This window comes from Dunckerocampus dactyliophorus, chromosome 14 (genome assembly GCF_027744805.1).
Source record: "Dunckerocampus dactyliophorus isolate RoL2022-P2 chromosome 14, RoL_Ddac_1.1, whole genome shotgun sequence".
Taxonomy (NCBI): domain Eukaryota; kingdom Metazoa; phylum Chordata; class Actinopteri; order Syngnathiformes; family Syngnathidae; genus Dunckerocampus; species Dunckerocampus dactyliophorus.
In genome coordinates this window covers 4,615,671-4,632,237 of record NC_072832.1, presented here as the reverse complement: position 1 = coordinate 4,632,237, position 16,567 = coordinate 4,615,671, and the positions used below count along the sequence as shown (strand labels likewise).

General features: G+C 43.4%; 2 protein-coding genes across 12 annotated transcripts in view; both read left to right on the top strand.

Annotated features, from left to right (window-relative positions):
• LOC129193762 (girdin-like) overlaps positions 1–4,871 on the top strand; it is a 59,678-nt gene extending 54,807 nt beyond the window's left edge. For 4 of the 11 annotated variants that reach the window (XM_054798365.1, XM_054798362.1, XM_054798363.1 and 1 more), the window contains 3 exons: positions 1,224–1,313; positions 1,443–1,726; positions 1,943–3,547. In XM_054798365.1, coding sequence (XP_054654340.1) covers positions 1,224–1,313; positions 1,443–1,726; positions 1,943–2,770 — 1,202 coding nt within the window. In that variant the 3' untranslated portion in view covers positions 2,771–3,547. Of the gene's footprint in view, positions 1–1,223; positions 1,314–1,442; positions 1,727–1,942 lie in introns of all 11 variants that reach the window. The other 7 variants (XM_054798368.1, XM_054798367.1, XR_008573605.1 and 4 more) reach the window with 7 other exon arrangements.
• Positions 4,872–6,271: 1,400 nt separating this feature from the next.
• On the top strand, positions 6,272–16,192 carry LOC129193861 (polyribonucleotide nucleotidyltransferase 1, mitochondrial). Its single transcript, XM_054798601.1, has 28 exons — positions 6,272–6,460; positions 7,207–7,267; positions 7,330–7,404; positions 7,488–7,593; positions 7,678–7,727; positions 7,799–7,862; positions 7,952–7,999; positions 8,065–8,178; positions 8,269–8,455; positions 9,077–9,128; positions 9,209–9,266; positions 9,344–9,440; positions 9,521–9,623; positions 9,712–9,782; positions 10,004–10,040; positions 10,948–11,014; positions 11,097–11,186; positions 11,255–11,308; positions 11,388–11,497; positions 11,580–11,651; positions 11,737–11,800; positions 13,004–13,087; positions 13,163–13,246; positions 13,329–13,435; positions 14,975–15,030; positions 15,107–15,185; positions 15,266–15,313; positions 15,396–16,192. The coding sequence occupies exons 1-28, from the start codon at positions 6,342–6,344 to the stop codon at positions 15,567–15,569; spliced, it is 2,331 nt and encodes a 776-aa protein (XP_054654576.1). The 5' UTR covers positions 6,272–6,341; the 3' UTR covers positions 15,570–16,192.
• The last annotated feature ends 375 nt before the right edge of the window (positions 16,193–16,567 follow it).

The following is a 16,567-nucleotide window of genomic DNA, read 5'->3' as shown; positions in this document are numbered from 1 at the left end:
TACGCATCGGACTTGATCGCCAACGACAGGCTTTTTGCCAGTTTGAATTTGTTGAAAAACTCACAGCAAATATAACAAAATAACAATAATAATTATCATCGTCATCACAGTCACTACTTTTGTGGCCGTACTTACTCCAGCTAAAACTCAACTCTAAATTCCTGACGTCACTTCCTGCCCACACCATTTATTGAAACGCACATGAGCACAAGTCTTTTTTTTTATGTCTTAAATGGCTTATTTTCTCTGATTAAATCTACTATATTGGGTAATTTGACTGTAAAGGTGACTATAGGGGTGTTATTTCATGTCTCTAGAGCTCTAATAATATTAAAAAGCGTACGTAGAGGGCCGTGAACGGGTTTTGTATGCTCTAACTATGAAAATATGAATTATAATAAGAAATCCTACTTGGCAAAGATTCGCTTATCGCGATAGGGTGTGGAACCAATGAACGAGGGATCACTGTGCACTGTAACTCGTGTACGTGTCCAGCTTAATAGATGCCATATATCACACGCAACAACGTCGCATTAAGGAGTGGTACAGGAGGACACACCACTAGCATAGCTATGTGAGCTACAGTCGCATTTTAACAGCAACATCATGCTAGGTTAGCCTTTCTCGCTGAAGAGAAACAAAACAATCAATCTTGCAGCTTCCGTATCTGTAGCTGACCGACGGATAGCTGGCAGAACTCCAGGATTTATTTTAAGACGTGTAGCGGAGCCTTTTTCTCTTCTTCTTCTTCTTCTTCTTACAGAGTGGTGGGTGTGTATACACAAGGTGGGCTCATCTCGCTATGATCAGAGGGTTTTCCTTCATGATGTCACGAAACGCCGCAATTTAAGAAGGAAGTGCGTTAGTGCTTCTTCCCTCAAGTGAGGGAGATGATAGATTTTTCTCATGTTTGGTGCTCATAAACACATATTAGTCTTACAGCATCATAAAAAAGTCACTTTTGCGTAATAGGGGTTTTTATAAATGTCGTCCTTCCTCTTCCTCGCTGTGACTGTGTTCTTTGTTCCTATGGCGACCACAGCGGGCCGCAGCCTGGCACCCGGCCACACTTCCTGTCCCTCCGCCTGGCACGTGCCATCTGCTGCCCCAGCAGGGGGGGTGTGGGCGCTGTCAAGTCGACATGTTACTTCCTGTGTGTGTTACCACATGTTAAGCGTTCTGCGTTCAATCCGTCTGTCTTCCCTTTTGTTCGCCCTTCCCAGCCTCCAGACCCTCCAGTTTCCATAGCAACAGGACCACCAGTAGTAATAGTAACAATAACTCCCAGCTCACCTCTCCCCTCGAGGGCAAAGGTACGCTCCCCCCTCAACCCCACCTGCTTTTCCTCACTAACCCCTCCTTTTCTTGTTTTAATTGTACCTCTTCAACATGACATCACGCTAAATAACATGTGACATAATAACCCGAACTCACCCCCGCAGGCACGTTGAACGGGAGCCTGAGTCGTCCTCACAGCGAGAGCAGCGGCGAGTTCAGCCTGAGTTTGGACCAGGAGGCGTGGTCCAGCAGCGGCAGCAGTCCCGTCCAGCAGCCTTCGTCCTCACGCTCCTCCCACCAGAGCCCGGTGCCCCCCCGCTGCACTCTGGAGCCACCGGGCACCGCCACGGGAATCCCCGCTCCGCTTCAGATCAGGAAGACGGCGTCCCCGGGCAGCGAGGTGCTTTCTCTGCAGCAGTTCCTTGACGAGGGCATCGACCCTGCGGAGGTGGGTGCTTTTTAGTATTGCTGCTATACACTGTAGACTGTCACGGCTAATCAGAAATGAACTGCAGGCCTCAGTTACCCCTGAGCCGCACTTTGGACACCCCTGCTGTAAGCACTCCTTTGCCTAATCACTGTGCACACAGTTTACTGATGCTAAGTGCCCCATTTCTTCCAAATGAAACCCCTTCTGATGGTCATTTTTGCTTCTGTTGTGTAGTCGGGCAGCCAGGAGAATCTGACCGTGGACTCTCCTCGCCTCTCCACGTCTTCTGACCGCACCCCAAAAGAGCGCCCGACCACCAGAGGGCGTGGCATCTTACGCTCCTCCAGCGGGAAAGCGGCGCCGGCCAGCGCAGATCGCCCGCCCAGATCTTCGGGGCAACCGGGACGCCCGACCTTGCGCAAGGCGGAGAGCACCCGTGTGAGGGGCTCAGCCCGGCCCAGCCTGTCCTTGCAGGGCAAGGCCACGTCGGTGTCGGAGCGTCTAGACTCAGCCTCTTCCACGTTGCCCCGCGCCAGCAGTGTCATCTCCACGGCCGAGGGCAGCTCGCGGCGCACCAGCATCCACGACATGCTGTCCAAGGACAGCCGCCTGCCCGTGTCCGTTGACGCGTCACCTCCTGTTGCTACCAAGCCTGGAGTTCGTGCCCATCCCGCACCCAGTGAGTACCACCCAAAGGGACCCTCTAGCGCCACCATGCCCAAGTCGGTCAGCTTACCCTGCCATAGCTCGGATGACCCCGACCTCCCCACCCTTGAGTCTTTCCTTGGGCCCTCCTTCACTGCAGAGTCGGTCTTCATGGACTCCATCTTTAGCGAGTCGGCGGACAAAAACCTCCCCTTCCTCTCCCTCAACCCCACCCTGGTCAGCAACATCAGCGGACCCCCCGTCGCTAAGTACACCTCCAGCCATAACCAGACGACTCAGCAGAGCCAATCAGATGGTCTAATGAGGTCCGGCCCCGCCTATCAGGGTCCTGAGGACGCGGACCATTTGGATCCGGAGGAGAACCAGTCGCTGTGGTTCGAGTACGGGTGTGTGTGAAGGATGGAGGGGGAGGTTCTGGCCCGCTGACACACACTCACAGAACTTGTGCATGAATATTTATCACATCACTGTCTCTTGTGTGTGGGGGGGTTCTGTTTATTCTGTTCTGTTGGTTCCATGGTGCTGGGGGTGCCTTTATTTGATGTTATTTTCATTTCGGGGGGTCCTGGTGCCTGTTCCTCGCCATCCCTGATATTGCTTTGAACCTGACTATTGGCTATTGTTTCAGTTGATAGCCTGGTCCCAGCCAGCGGCTTTGAACACAACACCTGCATGCCGGCCATCTTTCTTTTTAATGGATTTGTTCTGTGGTTGTACGTTGTTTCCTTCGGAAGTGGGCTTCTTCTCTTGATGGGGGCTGAAATGATGTTGGCTTCGTGGCTGAAGGGGGAAGTGAAAATGAAGGAAAAGCAAGTTTGTATGAAGGGAGGTCATGAAAGTGTGCAGACGTGATGCTGAGGATTGTACACACACGCTAATTTATCATCTCGCAAAGACGAGCACTGCTTCCTGTGCTAGACTTGTAGATTGTTTGTTTATTTATTCCCTCTAGTTGTTGTTATCAATTTGTGTGTGTGTGTGTGTGTGTGTGTGTGTGTGTGTGTGTGTGCAGATTTTACACTCATATTGCTTTGTCCCACAGATGTGGAGGGCAGAAAGTCAAAAAGCAGGAGTGGCGAGCCCCAGCCGCCAAGCTGCTAAGCCCCGCCCACGTCTTCCCCTGCTGGGAGTGCGTGGTGAGTGCGTGCAAGGACGGAAGGAGGGAGGGAGGGAGGGTCGGTGGTGGGGGTGGGGGGGCTGATTGTCTCCATGGGAACCTCAAACATGGTATCATCCCTCACTCCTTGCACCCAGCCCCACCCCGAAACCACAGACGCCGCCAACATGGATGCCGTTCTGTGTGGCGTTAGGAGCTTTTTGTCTGCATGGCTTTTCGCCCCGTCCCCTTTCTACACGTTGATGACGCCTTTAGTTCCCTACTGGCTGCTTCCCGTTTCCTTTCATTCCCATCATCATCATCATCAACTTAACTTTTCTACTTCCTGTCTGTCTCCAAGTGTGTCTCACCCCTCGCATTTCAAAAAGCATTTTATGGCATCTTGTCAAGCTATTTAGACAATATCAGTGGATAGTAAATCTATACCGCTGTACAAGCTGTACACTGACTTCTCTAAAGTACATCCAAGTTGGCTTTCTTGAGTTGCCGCATGACAAGATGCGCTGTCATAAACATGCTTGCTGAAATGTTAGGTGCTGTATTTTCTTGTCTGTTTCTAAACCGTTTCTTTTCATCTTCACACTCTTCTTCTATTTCTTCTATTTTTCTTCTTCTTGTCTTGCCGGGGAAGTCAGCAAGCGAGGCGGCCTTGGAGTGTCTGAAGCCGAGTAGAGAGCGGCGATTCAAGCAGCGAGAGGGGAAAAAAAAAAGATTGTAAAATCCTCGTTTATTTCTTCCCGCTCCTCCAGTAGAGAAAATTCGCTTCCTTCTCCGTTTTGTTTTTCTTCCTTGAATCAAGGAAACAGACGAAGATGCCCCAGTTATTCCCCCGCCCCTTTTTTTTTGTTTGTGGCAGACCACACTGCCATGTGTTCTTCAGCGTGATGGACTGTGATGATGCACGACACTTTCTAAAAATAAAAAGACAATTTAAGTGCCAATGTTCAAATCACAGCCAAAAACAAGATAAAAAGGAGGATGATTCTGTTGGAACAACACAATGGCGGCATGGTGCAAGTCTTACATGCTTCCAACTGGAGAATGACAATGTGCATGGAGCAATCAGTGGACCAATCAGCACACTCAAAATGACTGCATAAGCCATGACCGTTGCGTGTGTACTGTATGTATGTGTCATCTTAACTCATGTAACAATAGCAGTAAGTAAGTCAGTTCTCATCTTACTCTCACAGAAAGCACACACACACACACACACACACACATTCTTTCTGTTAGCCAACCTTCAGGAGTGTCTAGCTGAACTTTGACCTGCAGATCGTTATTGTTGCTGTGAAGACGAACACAATGGCGCTGAAGAGTTTTCCTCCTTTTCCACTTTTACATAAATCCATGTGCTGTCATTAAAATTCATCAAGAGCACTGTGTGTGTGTGTGTGTGTGTGTGTGTGTGTTTTGTTGTGTTTTTTCATAGTGGTGTTTATTTACACTATTGCAGACAGGTGGCTGTCATACCGTATTATAATGATGCAGTACCAATCAAGTTTGGTAGCACTCGTGTGACCTTGAATGATCCTGGAACATTCTTTTATTTTTTAATTTCATGATTTTAAAAATTGAATTAAAATATTTTAAAAGATGTTCCCCACAAATAATGATTGAAACTTATATGAAATAATTTATATACACAGTACAGGCCAAATGTTTGGACACCTCATTCAATGCATTTTCTTTATTTTCATAACACTTTACATTGTAGATTCTCAAAACTATGAATGAACACGTGGAAATATGTACTTAAAAAAGTTTGAAATAACTAAATATGTCATATTTTAGATTCCTCAAAATAGCCATTCTTTGCTCTTTTTGATAGCGCTGTAGAACCTCGGTGTTCACTCAATGACCTTCATGAGGTCGTCACCTGAAATTGTTTTCACTTCACAGGTGTGCCTTGTCAGGGATTGCCAAATTGTGAAAAAAATACATAAAACATTTTAAAATGTGTGACAAAATATACAGTATCAGTATGTAATACATATATATATATACACACACACAGGTATATGACAAATATGCAGTATCAGTCATTTAATACCATTAGAAAGTGTTATTTTCTATTATTGCAAAACGAACTATCAGCAATGATAAGATGGTCTCTGGCGACCTCCAGTGGTGAGTAGCAGAACTGCAAGTTGGACATCGGCAGTAGCTTGTCATTACAGTACTCAATACATTACATCTGCAAGTAAATGGTATTAATTGCATCAATATTTTGGCCTTAACACACAAAACATCTCAATTTTGATGGACACTACGAATATAACGTGTTTATCATGATTTACCAAGATATGTTTTATATTATTTATTTGGAGTCTTGAAAAAACCAAGCTCGTAAGCCGACATTAAAACCAACATCGATCCATGTATTACATATCAGCTGTGCAATAACGTGGTAATCAATATGTTAATTATTGACTGTTAATTATAAACTGTTAGTCTATAATGATGTAAAAATAATTTGCCCGTGAATGAATGTCTGTATTGTTGCGTCCGCCACATAACGGTTAGTTTATCAGGTAGTAACTGTGAAATGTCCTGTCCGCAGCTTAAGCCACCGATATTGTTTTTAAAAAATCATAATTCCAATTTTGTGCTTGGTAACGTTTAAAGTAACACTTACATTATTGTTTTTTTAAACGGTAAATCGGACAGATACTTTGTAATATTTGTCCTGTTGCAAATCGGACCGCTTTTATCGTCGGACACTCAACAGCAACGTCCAATGGAATCATCCTTCTCAAAGTCACTTCCGCACATGTGACGCACTGTCATGGAAGCCCGCACGCGCCTGTCTGCGTCGTAAAGTCACTGTTTTCTTGTATTTGTTCAAAAATGTGGTTTTTACGACAGCTACGACGTTCTATTCCTCGCTGCCATGCTCGTTTGTGCCACCAGAGTGTTTACAGAAGTCATGGAAACGTACGACGTGTGGGAGTGGACCTTGGAGAGAAGTGAGTTGACTTTTCCTTGCTCCCATTCTTCCCATTCATAGAGTAGTTTCGACTTCCTCGGAAGAGCTTCTAAAATGGGGCATCACCAAAAACGCTGTAAAGTCCTGAAATTTGTTAGCTTATCTTCATTTCATCAAGAATATACAGTGGGAGAATTGTACTGGTAGGTTTCTTTAGCATGCAGAATCCAGAAACAAATTAATGAAAGGCTATGAATGGATTTGTAGTTGATTAAGTCAAACAAAAACATGGCTTCATACTGTTTGGCAAGCAAAGAGGTCAGGTGGTTATTGTGTTACACACATCTCAGGAGACATTTTGGTCCACTCTTTACTGACAAGAAGGTTTCGAGGTTGTCGCTTGGCAGCTCAAACGATCAGAGTCCTCTCCAGGATCCTGCTGTGCTTATTTTTGAGCCACTCCTTTGTTGCCTTGGTTTTATGTTTTTGGTCATCGTCATGCTGGAAGACCCATCCACGACCCATGTTTGGTGGTCTGGCTGAGGCCAAAGATTCCATGGCACGTGGCCCCAAACTCCATGTTTCACAGTAAGGGTGGTGGTGTTGTTGGGGTCATATACAGCATTTATCTGCCTCCAAACAAACTGACTTGATGCCATAGAGATCAATTTTAGTCTCATGTGACCACATCACTTTCTCCCAAAAAGGTGATAAAAACAACAGCAAAAATCAGCATGGGTTCAAATAATAATTTTTTTCCATTGTATGTGTGTTTGTGACTTGTAGAAAGCTTGAGATCTCCTCTGGGAGGTTGGCCAGGTTTGCCGATGGAGCTGCTGTAGTTCAGGTAGATCCATGCGCATTGTTATCTCCTTCCATCACATGTTAATTTTGTGCTTCTGTCTGAAGCTGGGCGACACCTCTGTGATGGTGACGGCCGTCAGCAAAACCAAACCGTCTCCATCTCAGTTTATGCCTCTTGTGGTACGCCAACCCTCACATGCAGCATTGATATATTTGTACGGGAAGAAGCTCGCACCGCAAAACAACGTGCCTATTATTCACAGGTGGACTACAGACAGAAAGCGGCGGCGGCCGGCAGAATCCCGACTAACTATTTAAGGCGAGAGCTGGGCACTACGGACAATGAGATCCTCACCAGCAGACTCATAGGTGACTTGATGAGAAGCCCTTCTTCATATGAACTTAGCCTGAGTTGCTAATCCATGCTGTTCATTTTGCTTTTTTAATGTTCAGACAGGTCCATTCGGCCTCTTTTCCCTCCTGGTTACTTTTATGACACTCAGGTCTGTTTCCGTTTCTACACATTTAGCCATTTGCTTTTGTTAACATGAAATAAGAATAAGGTTGCCTGCAGATCCTATGTAACCTGCTCGCTGTGGATGGTGTCAACGATCCAGATGTACTCGCCATCAATGCAGGTAATAACGCAATATTCCACTCTGAGTCGATAGATAAGATCTTTATGGTGTCTTTCTCGTTTAAGTGATCTTTTGTCTTTCCTTTACAGCCTCGGCTGCTCTCGCTCTTTCTGACATCCCTTGGAATGGACCCATTGGTAGCAATCTTTTTGGAAGGCTTGGAGTTGATCATGTCGGTTCACAACAACTGCATGTGTTATAGGTGCCGTGCGCATGGGAATGGTTGATGGAGAGTTACTGGTCAACCCCTCCAGGACAGAAATGGCCTCGAGCACTCTTAACATGATTGTAGCTGGAGCCCCTAGCAGTCAAGTGGGTCAGTCTTTAAAAAAACACAACAACATGCAATGCATCAACTACTTTTGAAGGCTTTTGTGCTTATCTCTTGTTTCTTGCTCTTTGCCAGTGATGATAGAAGCGTCGGCGGAGAACATGCTGCAGCAGGACTTCGCCCACGCCGTGAAGATGGGAGTCAAACACTCTCAGCAGATCATCCTGGCCATCCAGCAGCTGGCACGCGAGCTCAAAGTGACCAAGCGCACGCCTGTCAAAGTGTTCTCTGCCCCGGCGGACATGGTGGCGCACATTCGACAGTAAGATTAATGCTAATAGTTGAGATATTAAATGCTGTCTCTGTTAGAAGCGAGGACTTGGCTCATTCGCAAAAGCCACAATTGTAATATTATTTGTGTTCATATTCTATTATAATGATATTATTTTATAGATATGTTTATTTGTGTGTGTGCGCGTATACTGTATATGTACTATTAGCATAATAATAACATGGGCTACCGTTGGGGCCATAACCCACGACAAGCTAAAACTCAACTCTAACCCTCCTATATCACGCCCTGCCATCCACCCGCCACTAAGGTCTGCTAGGGAACACATTTACTGTGACACACACAAGCAGGAATTTTATTTAGGTCTTATTTACTCTTATGTGTACATAAAGCCATTTAAAGCCATCATTACAATACACTGATGAGACAATAGCCACTGCAGGAAGAACACTGTCTTTAAAAAAACAAACAAGGAAATGCTAACGTGTGAGTCTGTTTTGTCTTATTTATGTCTAATATGTCTTATTTTATCTGATTATATCAACTATATTGGGTAATACAAATGCAAAGGTGACTCTAGGGGTGTTATTTCATGTCTAAAGGGCTCTAATAATTGGCCTCAGTAATGACTTATTTTATATTTTCTTGCAGATCAGCTTCAGAAAAGATTTATGCTGTTTTCACTGATTACTCACATGATAAGGTAAGCATCAAACTCCCCATGGAGGCATTTCTAAACGTGTCCTTCATTTATTGAAAGTCGTTAATAAGTATCATACATAGATATCAAGAGATGACGCCATCAACAAGATTCGCTTAGAGACTGAAGAGGAACTAAAAGGTAGATCTTTGTTTGTGGGGTAAAAAAAAACAAAAAACGTTTGCATGTCAGTTATGATTAAATCCTTTATTTTAAAGAAACATTTCCCCAAGCTGAACCTTTTGAGGTCATCGAGTCCTTCAACACTGTGAGCAAAGAAATCTTCAGGAATTTGGTGCTGAATGAGTACAGGAGGTATAAAAGCTGTCCTTTTAAATCTCTTTGCACCTCACGATGGAATCACGTGCATATAAAATACATGACTGTGTGTTTAGGTGTGATGGGAGGGAGCTCACGGCGCTGAGGGACATTTCCTGTGACGTCGACCTCTTTAGACCGCTTCACGGTTCAGCTTTGTTCCAGCGGGGGCAAACCCAGGTGCGTCGAAGACAGTTTAGTTCGACAGTATGTCCTAAAATCATGAATAAACGGCTTCATTCTGAGTCCTGGTTGTGTTGCTTTTCAGGTTCTGTGCAGCGTCACGTTTGATTCGCTGGAATCCAGTATTAAGACAGACATCATCACCACAGCGTTAAGGTAAATTTAAAAAAAAAAAACTTTCTCATGCACTCCAAATCATTAACGTCAAAATTTTTCAAACTTAGCAAATAACAGCGATTTCCACTTATCGTCTGCCTCCAATTAACGGCCCGTCCTCCCTCTACTTTAGCTAAATATAATTGGAGCATTGGGGATATTTAGCCGTCCTCGTGCGAAACATGACTGTGACGCGACATTTTTGTTTTTTCTGTCAACAGTGGCATCAAGGACAAGAACTTCATGCTTCATTATGAAGTAAGTCCAAGTCCAAAGTCCAAAGTGCAGCACATTGTACAAATACAATTAACCAAAATAAAAAAAAAACAGCAAAATGGGGAATAATGATGATAATAAGCTTTGCTGCAGAGACATAAGTCTATAGCAATACATTCAAATCCAGTGGAACCTTGTTTAGTAGTTTTGTTCCAGAAGGTCTGACTCCAACCGAAACAGATGCTAACCGAATCCATTTTTCCCATAAGAAATCATGTAAATCCAATTCATGTGTTCCAGAAAGCTGAAAATGTTAACACAAACATGTTGTTATAGTTTTACAATTATAGTTTTACATGCAGAAAACTATTTGAAATGCATGTAAATTAGGGCTGTCAATCGATTTTTTTTTAATATATTTCATCACGATTCATCACATGTTGTCCATAGTTAATTCCTAATTAATCACATTTAATTGCAGACAAACGTAAGTTTTTATCTATAATAAGTAGGGCTGTAAATCTCCTTGTGGTTAACGATTTGATATGCAACTACAACAATTACATCAAATTTTATGTAAAGGGATATCAATTTTGGAAATATGGGACATTATTTTATTCAAACATAATACACCCCCAGTTTTTGAATGTTTAATGCGAGAAGCCATTTTCCCCACTGTTTGACGGTCCTTGAATGCACCTTCTACTTTCTCCCACGCTGCACAGATAAGACCAGGGTCGAGGGTCAAACAGGACGTGCGCACGTTAATCGCGCTCCCAGAAAATAGTTCTGTGAAAGGAAGCTTTTGTTAAGGTTTTATTAACACGTTAACTTGACAGCCCTGATGTAAATGCATCGAAATAATGAATAAAAGGGATAAATGAACATTTAATGTTACTTTTACCTGTTTCATTCATTCTGGTTGTAAATCTTAATCTTTTCATTCCAGTTCCCACCCTATGCGACCAATGAGATCGGAAAGATGGGAGGTCTAAACAGGAGAGAGCTCGGACATGGTTAGCATGGATTCCGTTCCTCCTAATCCAGTAGCAACACACGCTGGACACTTGATTAGGAACACCTTGTGTGTGTTTGCAGGCGCCCTGGCTGAGAAAGCACTGAGGCCTATCATCCCCAAAGACTTCCCTTTCACCATCAGGGTTACTGCCGAGGTGCTGGAGTCAAACGGTGAGGGTCTGAAGACTGACCGTTCCTGACTGTTTATTCATTTGCCTTCCGTTGCTTTTACCTCTCAGGGTCTTCATCCATGGCCTCAGCATGTGGGGGCAGCCTTGCTCTCATGGATGCAGGTATTCTTCCCAAAATGTGTTAAAATACTGTTTATGTATAAAAGCCAAAACCAGATGCTTGACTTGCGCTGTCTACCAGGCGTGCCCATCTCTTCTGCTGTGGCTGGTGTCGCCGTGGGCCTCATCTCTAAGTCCAACCCGGAGAAACCGTCAGAGATCCTAGACTACAGATTGCTGACTGACATTCTGGTAACATGCCTGTGCAATGTGGTGAAATAACAGTGACAGGAAAGCACTTGTAGATACGATGATGAGGTTTATTTTGGAACAGGGAATAGAGGACTACCTTGGAGACATGGACTTCAAGCTGGCAGGGACAAACAAAGGCATCACTGCTTTACAGGTAACATGGGCTGACTCCGACATCTTGAAGCGGCCGTGCGCAACACCGGTCGCTCACTTATTTATTCCGTTTGTTACATTTCCAGGCTGATGTGAAGATTCCAGGTTTGCCTCTCAGGGTGGTCATGGAAGCCATCCAACAGGGCACAGGTAGTGTTTTTTTTTTAATTAACATTTTACTCCAAGAAATACACAGTGTCACCCAAAAGTGAGTACAGCCCTCACATTTCAGCAAGCATTTTATTGTATCCCGTCAAAAGACAATACTATCGAAAGTAAACTTGCTTACACTTTAGAGTGGTCAGTGTACAGCTTGTATAGCAGTATAGATTTGCTATCCATTCAAAATGAGTCAACACACAGCCATTATTGTTATAAATAGCTATTAGAACCAGCGCCATTGTTATCTAGCACAGCCTTAACCCTCTTGGGCTCTTGTTGGAGATGTTGGACTCCACCTTCCTTCTGCTTGAGGATGTCCCCACAGATGCTCAATTGGATTCAGGTGTGGAGGAGACATACTTGGCGACTCCATCACCTTCATCTTCCGCTTCAGCTTCCTCAGCAAGGCACTTATCTTCTTGGAGGTGTTTTTAGGCTCCATACGTTGGGAAACTGCCATGCAACCCAATTTGTGCTTCACAAGGTCACTGTGCATTTTGATCACAGCTCTCCCAGTGCCGGCAGCACTCGTGCACATTACCACCACTGTGTTTGAGTGCAGGCAAGACACAGTTATCTTGCTCCTCACTTGTGTTGCGGGCTATTTAGACAATAATAGCTGTGTGGTGACTTATTTTCAGTGAATGCTAGTAAATCTATCCTGCTATACAAGCTGTACACTGACGACTATATCTACTATGGAGCAGGGGTGTCCAAACTTTTTCCACCGAGGGCCGCATTCGGTAAAATGAAAGAATACACGGCCCACTTTGATATTTTACATTTTGTAAACCAATAGTAAGTTTAAGTTTAATAACAATTTTGTTTTGTTCTCATGGTATTACGACTTTGTGCTTGTAAAACATTTTTATCTGTTAATATTATGACTTTATTGTAATATTTTGTAAAATTACTGCACTTTCTTACACTTCTGTTATTGGTTTTGTTAGTTTTCTTGTGTAATTGTATTTTTAAAATGTGCCTAGGGCCTAGAAAAACACAGCCGCGGGCCGCAAATGGCCCCCTGGCCGCACTTTGGACATCCCTGCTGTAGAGTATATTATCTCTATTGTATTGTTTCTTGACAGGGTATACATTCATAAATGTGGGTGCTGTAATGTGAGGGGTGTTCTCACTTTTGTTTTAATTGTACTGTCGGTGGATGGGTCAACTCTATACATGACATTTCAGTGGCAAAGAGGGAAATTCTGGGCATCATGAGCAAATGTATACCAAAGCCGAGGGCCGCCAGGAAGAAGAATGGGCCAGTTGTTGGTGAGTTTTGGATAGAAATGAGTGTAACCTTTGGCCTAATGCAGTTGAACAAGATTGTGCTTTGTGTGTCTGCAGAGAACGTCCACGTTCCTGTGTCCAGACGGGCTCGCTTTGTGGGCCCAGGAGGGTACAACCTTCGCCGATTACAAGCTCAAACAGGTAACATTGGTTGTTTTATTTTTCTTCTCCACAAAGCCTGGGATCGTATGTGGAATGATTTGGTGTTTGGTGTCGTTTAAAGGTGTGACGATCAGTCAGGTGGACGAGGAGACTTTCTCCGTGTTCGCACCCACGCCGGGAGCCCTGAGCGAGGCGCAGGACTTCATCAGTGAGATCTGCAGAGATGATGTGAGTCTTTTGTCAGAGCTGCATGCTAAAAAGAATAAGTCAATTTAATGCACGGTCAAAATGATTCCGTCATGCTGTTCCACTAAATCAGGTACCACATTTTCAAAAAGCTAAGGACTGGGGGCCAAACACGTACAGCTTCATACTGCTGACATAGATTGTCTATTTAACAGACACTGTACATGCAAGCAAAGGAGTGATTGTCCTTGCCCTTGAACATATTTCAGATGGGTAATGGTAACGCTTTTATTTGTTTTGAACATGCTTAGCAAGGTTACATTGAGGAACATCACTTGTTTAAATTTGCCCAATTCAAAAGGAGTGGGGAGAAGCAGATCTTATTTAATCCTACCCCTTCTACATTTCTCAGCAATTACTGATCATTTTTCCACATGCTGTATTTAAATGTTAAATAATAAATAAAGAAGAGAGAGAGAAGACGGAGATGAAATTAAAAAAAAAAGGTGTCTTCCAGGCCGTTCTGATTTGATATACAGTGTTTCCTCGCTCCGTTGCAGTTCACCTTCTGCGGTCTCGCTGTTCCTCGGGGTTTTTTTTTGTTTTTGTTGTTGTTTTTTGTGCTTTTTTTTTTTAAACAATGCGTATGAACGTGCATTGTGTTCTGCAACTTGATTGGCGAATGGAGAACCCGCGCATTGTTTTATGCGTCCTAATGGGCTAAGGGAGAAACCATCCATTATCTGCTGCGTTCTTATTGGTTAAGGGAGAACCCGCCCATTGTATCTGCATGGTGATTGGCTGTTGACCATTGTCAATCTATCTTCTTTGTGCCGGCTCGCACGGCCGTGTCCCCTGTTGTGTTGATTGCTAGCAAACAGCTTGCCTTGCAGCGTGACTTGCAAGTTTTCTTCCCGACAAAACCCTGCAATGTCGACGAAACTTTCTGCACCCCAAAAGGACCGATGCTAACCATTGCACAAAAAATTGGACTTCTGGACATGCTGAAGGAAGGTAGAAGTTATGCGACTGTAGGGCGCCATTACGGAATTAATGAATCTTCGGTTTGAGGAAGAGGAGGACTGCAGCAATATGTTTTAACAAGGATATAAAAATGCTACAGCTGAGCAGCGCCAGGATGAGGGGGCACGGTCAGATGAGTGAAATATGCGTGAGTCACTAAATCATTTCTTGTGTCCAACCTCCTAGGCTGACCATTAAAATTCACATGAAGATTTGTACTTAAAGTGTTTAAACAAGAGAAATGTGAGAAAATGTAAACGCCCGTCTGAGAAAAGTGTGTTAAGTGTATGATGAGGGGTTTTACAGCCTTAAAACATATATAATAATTGTAAAAAAAAAAAAATAGGTTGGCTACTTAGCGGATTTCACTTAATGCGTGCTATTTTGGGAACCTAACCCCCACGATAAACAAGGGAACACTGTAGTAAGAGAGTCATCTTTCATCTCTCCTAGTAAAGTCAAATAGTGACTTTAAGTTCAAGAAGAATAATGAGGTCTTGTTTGTCTACTGTGACTTTTAGTGTGTACATAAAGACATGCATTTTGTCTGTATTGCAGCAAGAGCAGCAACTAGAATTTGGTGCTATTTACACTGCCACCATCACTGAAATAAGGTAAGCGCATACCCTTAAAAACATGGAATGCATGTTTTAAATGGTAACTGAGATTTTTTTTTGTTCTGTGCTGCAGGGACATTGGAGTCATGGTGAAGCTCTATCCCAACATGAGCGCCGTGCTTTTGCACAACTCCCAGCTGGACCACAAACGGGTGCGTAGCTCGCCCTCTGCAACATGTTTGCAAGTCACCATTTAAAATGTCTTTCCTTTGTCCCCCCCACCCCCTTTTAGATCAAACATCCAAGTGCCCTGGGTTTAGACGTGGGGCAGCAGATTCAGGTTGGTTGTCACGGGAAGCATTTTTTTAATGAGAAAACAGTGCACTCTGTAGGCCTCCTCACACGGTGACTCTTACCACCAGGTCAAGTATTTTGGACGGGACCCCACAGACGGCAGAATGAGACTGTCTCGGAAAGTCCTCCAGTCTCCCGCGGCCACGGTGGTCAAGACGCTGAGCGAGAAGCAGAGCATCTCTATGGGATCCAGCACAAACAACACAACAGCCAGCACAGATTCATTACCTGATCTCAAGTGAATGACACTAAAAGGCAGCCGAACTTGCGCCATCTGGCTGTGGATGCGGCACTTGAATGCAGTCCGGGCTGGATGAGGAGCAGGAGTTACTGTATAAATGTGCTGTGTTTTGCATTTACTGTGACAAAGTGACTTTTGAGCTGCGAGGAATTATATGACTGACAAAGCAAGAGCAGGAAATGTGTAAAATATTGTTTTTAAATATTAGTGGTACATTTAGGGGTGGGATATACAGTATCAATATCACAATATGTCCCGTTATCTTTCATAATACAACAATGACCAGTAGACCAATCTCTATCTATCAATTTGTTTCCATTGTTATGTAAATAAACCTTTTGGATTGTGCATTACTGTGACTATGTCCTAATTAGCGGGGTAAGTATTAAAAAACCCATACATGCTGCTGCCTTTGTGTTTAAACGTATTATGTCATTTTGTGAACATTCATCGGCACAAAGCAATGAGAGCCAATGCAATATCTGCCTTTCCGAAGATAATCGGCTTAATTAAAGAAAAAATAATCATAGTGTCAGTATAATGCTACAACCACAATTGCGGTTAGGGTTAAAAAGTATTTTTTTAAGTAATTAAATAAGAAGGAAAAAATGACAGATAAATGAGAATAAACTAGAAAGAAATGTTGCCAGAAGTTAAATTTTTTTTTGAGATGCTGAATGTGGGGGTTTTATCAGCTATAATCATCAAAATAATAATAATACAAAAGAAATTCATTCTTGAAGTTTTTCACTCTGCAATGAATCTACATAATAGAATAATTTCACATTTGTAATTGAACTCCTGTACTGAAATAAATGAACTTTTCAAAGCTATTTTAATTTATTGAGATGCACCTGTAAATGTCAGTCCCAGTAAACTTTTTAGATCGCTCTGTACTGTGAATAAGTCTCAATCATCGGGGTATATATTGATAAAAAATAATGCAGTTGACAGAGAGGTGCCGCTCTAAGGATAATAACGCTCATTAAATATGATTGT